This window comes from Debaryomyces fabryi (assembly GCF_001447935.2).
Source record: "Debaryomyces fabryi strain CBS 789 chromosome Unknown contig00285, whole genome shotgun sequence".
NCBI lineage: Eukaryota > Fungi > Ascomycota > Pichiomycetes > Serinales > Debaryomycetaceae > Debaryomyces > Debaryomyces fabryi.
In genome coordinates this window covers 1-5,977 of record NW_015385711.1, presented here as the reverse complement: position 1 = coordinate 5,977, position 5,977 = coordinate 1, and the positions used below count along the sequence as shown (strand labels likewise).

Sequence of the window (5,977 nt, the reverse complement as noted above, 5' to 3'; positions counted from 1 at the left end):
TTCTCACTAAATATTCAACCAAATATTTCAACACCAAGATAATCTTATACAAAGCGATCCTTGAACTTTGTACAAACCCAAATTATATAGAACCTAAATAGACTATGTATACATACTTCAATTAGATGTTATTATTGTAAACAGTGTATTAGAAATCTGACTTCAGAAGTTGTTTAACTAGAAGTACTACTTCTTTTGTATTTACTTTCATTGATTTTACGTGTATTCAAAAAATTTAAATAATGACATATATATATATAAGCTTCAAAATTAGTTTTCATCATCACTATTATCATCTTTATAGCCATGTTTTCTAATTTCTCCTAATCTCTTTCTTGCAGAGTTCAACATGTTTTCTAACTTCAATATCTCAACTTGTTGCTCCATTTCAATAGTCTTGCCTTCATACGGTGTTAATTTACTTAAATCAATATCATTTTTAGTACTTTCATCATCAGATAAAAGTTGCTGAACCTTTGCAACCAAAAGTTTACAAGCATTCGATACTTTACCCGATGCCACTTCCAAATTATCTTGGGTGTGCGATACAAAGTTTGCTTTAACCCGAGATGCAGCAACTAATTGGGCTGTTGAGGCTGCAACTTCATTTGAAGCTACAATCAATTGTTCGTGGGAATTCTTTTCTTTTAAAACGCCATCTGCAGTTTGAATTAGCACATTTGTAGCTCCTGCAATTGCCTTAGATGCACTTATTAAACCTTCAGTCCATCTATTATTCTTCTTGTAGAATTCCGTACGCGATTGGGAACCCTTACCCTTACTGACAATTTCTCTTTGTGATTCAGTAGCTGCTTGGATTAATAACGCTACTGCATTTGTTACTGCCATTGCAGCAGATAATAGGGTTTCGTGGATTTCGAAATTACCATTTTTTATATTTGGGTTTTGTAAGAGATCCTTCAAAAATTTCGACGCAAGATCAACGGTATTGGCAGTCTGTTCCATTTCATTTTTGACTAAATCTTCCAAGTTACCCAGAGAGAAGTTGATTCCATGGGTGGATCTTAAGGTATCAAGATAATTACCTAATAATTGTAAATCGTTTTGTACCTGTAGATTACAATCGATTACTTTGTCTATTTTACCATCTTCATCTTCAACCTTACTTAAGACATCGGAACTCAAATTATAGAAAAATGCTTCAGTACTAATTAATACATTTGAAACATATCTCAAAATTTTATCTTCGTCTTCTTTAGAAAGACTTCTTGAGATACCCTTGGCATTTAGCATTAAATCATTAACCGCTGTAGTTAATTCAGAGCTTTTTAAAATGATGCCTGAATAGCTTGAATTATCATCATTGTAACTATGCTTCTCATCAACGATAAACGTATTGAAAGTAGTTGCAAAGTCTGTAGCCATATCGGAACTTATTTCCACAATAGACAATAAATGTTCGGGCAGCGAATTAAGGTTACCTGCTTGTATAGGAGAAGCAAGTTCATATTTCGTATCTTGAATTCGTTTTATATTGTTTGCCAAGAATATGTCAACCAATTTTCTAAGTTTACTAATATTGCTAATGATAATATGGTCTATTTGAGCATTGATAATGTCTTCTTGGTCGTTCTTTGATATTGCAAGTTCTCTCAATGCACTATCTAAAGATTCTTGAGCAATTTCCAAATCAATTTCCTTTTCTTTCAATTTGTCTTGTAAGCTATTGCTACCTAAATTGGTCAACTCCCTATCTCTAGTTGATAATTGATCCTTTAATTGGTTCATCTCATCTTGATGTTTAGAAATGATTGAAGACAAATTCAAGGACTGCAACTTACCTGATTCATTTACCTGATTATTTAACTCTCTTAATTCCGCTTGAAGCTTTTCAATTTCCTGATCCTTTGTTGCTTTAACCCTGTCCAAATCGAGTCTTGCCCTATCCCTCTCACGAATCAAGTCGGCTAATTCAATATTCTTCGCTTTTAAATCCTTCTCAAACTTTTCCTTTTTCATAATAGACTCTTGAGCGCTATTTATCTTTTGTTGAATCTTTTTAAACTTTGCTAATAAGTTTAAATGTTCTTGACGTAATTGTGAATACAATTTAGCCAATGATTCATACTTTTTGGTCCAATTATTAATTTGTTGCTCTAAGTTAGCAATTTGCTCATCTTTTGATGAAACTTGTTGAGTAGCAGTAGTATTTAAGTTCATTAACTCGGTTTCTAAATTCTTAACACGAGTGTCGTATTGCTGTAATAATTGTTGATCATTATCATATTGATTCTTAAACATTAATAAATCATGTTCTAACTCAGTAACACGAGATTGATGTTGCTGTGTCTGTTGTTGTTGTAAAAGCTGTTGTTCTTCTAAAAAGCGCCTTTCCTGCTGACGTTGTTGCTCTTCAAAAATACGTTGCTGCTGCATTTGGTCTTGCATTTGTTGTTGACGCTTTAATTCTAAGTCTCTTTGAACCTGTTGTTGCTCCTGCTGTTGCTGGTCAAACATACCAGTCTGCTGGAGAAAAATCAGATCAACTGGTGGTGGAGCTTCTGCAGGAGGTTCATAAGATGAAGTAGGCTGAGAAGATAATTGAGGCGTACTTTCAACTGTTTCAGATCTCGGTCTTGATGGAGTGACTGGCTTACCATCATCAGTTACTTGCAAGTTAGGTGGATTATTTGATAATCGCGGGATTGTGACCAAACTAGTTAAAAACTTAATGGCATGGCAATCGGTATAAAAATCCCTAAGCATAAAGTGTTGTGAATCAAATCTTTCGAAGAGAACAGCTAACGCTTCGTCTGCTCCTAGCTGTTGATACATAGCTCTCAACATTGATGTACAAAACTTGTAAATACCGTATGACTCTGCAATCAAAGGAACCAAAGCACTCACTTTACACAAATTCTTTGGAGTTTTATGAATTGTCAGAAATATCAATAGTTGTAAATCCTTAATCAGATCCTGTAAATCCATCAATTGTAAAATTGATTCGTAACCTTCATTCGGATCGTTGACTGCTCTCAATGAAATATACTCTTCGTATTCAAAAATCCCATTGAAACCAGGATTGTTTCTATGGAAGTCTAATTTCTCCAAGATAAACCTATCATATTGATTGATCAATCTTCCATATGAAAGACCATCATTAGGAAAAACAGTACCTAATGAAGATAAAAAGTCTCTATTGCGGTATGCATCCTTTAATGTATTAGGATGTCCTTCTTGTAGGACTTTATGTATCATAATCAAAGCTTTGAATAATTGAACCTCATCACTTTGCAAGGGTTGAATCTTTACAGCATTCCAAAATGCACGAGAGTTCTTATGATCCCAGGTGTATACAATGCAAGCCCTGACATGCTTTCTCTTGGGAGGAACTTCATCTGTACTACATGCCTTCTTGACACTTACTTGTAAGTCAACTTCAGCACGACTCATTCTAATAGATGACTTTTCAAATTGTGAATTCTTACTATAACAATTGATTTTGTTCTTTGATTTTAGGGGCTGGGCGGAACTTCAAGAGAATGATTTTGGTGATACAATCAGGCGCACGTGATAACATTAGTTTTTCATTAAATCTTATTGCCCTAAAGCTAGAGAGAATTATATGGGATCAATATATCTTGGTGCTACAAAAGCAAGTTGACTAATAAGGGATTAACTGAAAGGTAACATAAAGGAAAAGAACTCAGCTTAAATAGTTAAAATAATCGTATCCTGGGAACAAATTTAGGATCTTGATCTATATTTAGTCTTTCCAAAGTCGAATGGCAAATATTTATACTTGATCATATGCTGGATCTGTTTTCTCATAGTTAACGCAAATAAAATAAGGAAGTACATTAATAATATTGGCCAGAAAACTGGAATATCAAAAATAGTCCAAAATGACAAGAACAATGACAAAGTCGTAGCCCTTATAGCATTATACCAAAACTTAAATTCGGGCAATCTTCTTATAAATGGCTTGAATTCCTCATCTTCTGGTACCTGCTCATCTTCTGGTAAACCTTCTTCAATTGATTCATTTTTCATTTCCTGCTCCAAAGAAGGATCGAACTTAGGTGTCAAAAACGCTAAGAATAAGTTCAATAAATAGATACCCAAAGCATAGCATATAATGTACCATCCTTGCACATACACAATACGAAGTAAAAATAATGCAAACACAACACCAAACCCAACCCATCTATTGAATGTGTACGGAACAGATTGATCCACATACTTCTGGTATGTTACCCCAAGTTTAACATATTCTTGGTAAATTGGGTTATCCTGAATTTGCTTTGAAGAAAAATCAATTGCCATGTTAATCTTTAATATAATCAAGCGGAATAGTTGTTGTGATAATTATCATCTTCCTTCGAAAAAATATCGATTTGACACCGCGCAATTTTGTGGATGTTTTTTTTTTTGAACAGAAATCATTACGTGTACAATATGAAGAATCTTACAAAGATAAACATTATCAATCAAATATTTATTGAAATTATATACAAGTAATAAAATTAGCTGATCTAATGAAATTCAAGCAAGTCATTTATCTAAATTTCTTAACCAATGAAAGCTTCTTTAGTCCTACCTATCACCTTAATCTGTTTGGTGTCTTCATCAAAGATTCTAGTTACTGTCACTCCTTTTGGCGGTTTCTTTGGATCTATATTTTCCACAACAGTCTGTTTCACCGTGAGTGGCAACACACTTGGCAAGAATCTGTCTTTCAAATGGGCTTGTTGAGACTTATTGTAGATACCTGGAGTCATAATTAAATCAGAAATAGTTTCTTTATCCTTTTCACTGATTACCCTATTGGAAAACTCTTTTTCAAGTCTGCCTAATATCTCGTCTTGCTTTTCTTTCTTATCTTTTGGAGCAACAAATGCACATGGGTTACCTTGGGCATCTATGGTTACTTTTCTATCTAGGGTTTGAGCAAACTGTATGTAATGCATTTTCAAATTTGAATATTCTTCTAAAGTAATTTCACCTTTTTTGCAAGATAACTTCAAATCAAAAATATAATTGTAAGTCGATTGGGCTTCTGCTTCTTCCAAAGTCTGGCCTATGTTCGTTAATTGCGAGATATTCAACAATCTATTAACTGCAAGTTGGAAATCAGCTTCGTTCAAATTCAAAGTAAATTGAGTCGACAAGGTGTTCTCGAAAATAGAAGCTTTCTGATTCTCGTCTTGTTGCTTTTCTTGTCTGATTTTTTCTAATTCAGGTTGTTGTAAATATTCTTTTCTTGACATATGATTTTCTTCCTTTTCGGCTTCTGCTGGATCCGTTATCTTTTCATAGCCAAATCTTCTAACTCTAGGAGAAAAGTGGGGAGTTGGTAAGTTTAAGTCCTTTCTTAACGCAACACCAACATATTTTCTTAATGGATGGAATGGATCGTAATAGAAGCGCACGTAACCAGGTTCTATAGCAAAAATAGTATGATCTTTACCAATATCAACATTTTCACCAGGATGTATTTTGGTACCTCTTTGCCTCATAATAATTTGGCCAGGCTTAACAAAATGACCCTCATATGCTTTAGGACCTAATCTTCTACCAGCAGAATCATTCTTATTGGTCTTCGAACCTGCAGCTCTCTTTGTTGCTGTACGAAGCTGGGTTATATTATTTAAAAACGAAGTTTGAAAAATAGTAGAACTATATTCATTTGGGCGTATCAATCTACCCACTTGTTTCAAAAACGACATCTTCTATGAATATATATTACAAATTATATAGACTTACTTGAAACTTTTCAGTAAGCAGACGATGAAAAAATTCAATCTCCCATGCTCATAATTGTTCGAAGTTTGTTTCGCGCGTAAACTTTAGTACAAAAGATGTTCATAGCGTAGAACGATTCATCCAATTACCCACTTAAAAATTACGAGAGACCTGTTCCCTTCTGTCAATGCTAACAGATCCCTTTCAAATAATTCTAAAAATTATCATGTCGTTGGCCTTCTAGAAGTAAAAGAACTGTTGTAAAGTTTTC

At 33.9% G+C, this 5,977-nt stretch overlaps 3 protein-coding genes across 3 annotated transcripts; all 3 read right to left on the bottom strand.

Annotated features, from left to right (window-relative positions):
- Positions 1-270: 270 nt before the first annotated feature.
- SLA2 (Sla2p) lies at positions 271-3,414 on the bottom strand (the record flags this gene model as incomplete). Its single annotated transcript, XM_015614627.1, has 1 exon — positions 271-3,414. One exon carries the CDS (start codon positions 3,412-3,414, stop codon positions 271-273), a length of 3,144 nt encoding a protein of 1,047 aa, XP_015464547.1.
- Positions 3,415-3,708: 294 nt separating this feature from the next.
- AC631_05797 (protein retreival receptor) lies at positions 3,709-4,287 on the bottom strand (the record flags this gene model as incomplete). Its single annotated transcript, XM_015614626.1, has 1 exon — positions 3,709-4,287. The coding sequence occupies one exon, from the start codon at positions 4,285-4,287 to the stop codon at positions 3,709-3,711; it is 579 nt and encodes a 192-aa protein (XP_015464546.1).
- A 245-nt stretch (positions 4,288-4,532) lies between these two features.
- MRP7 (mitochondrial 54S ribosomal protein bL27m) lies at positions 4,533-5,690 on the bottom strand (the record flags this gene model as incomplete). Its single annotated transcript, XM_015614625.1, has 1 exon — positions 4,533-5,690. One exon carries the CDS (start codon positions 5,688-5,690, stop codon positions 4,533-4,535), a length of 1,158 nt encoding a protein of 385 aa, XP_015464545.1.
- Positions 5,691-5,977: the final 287 nt, after the last annotated feature.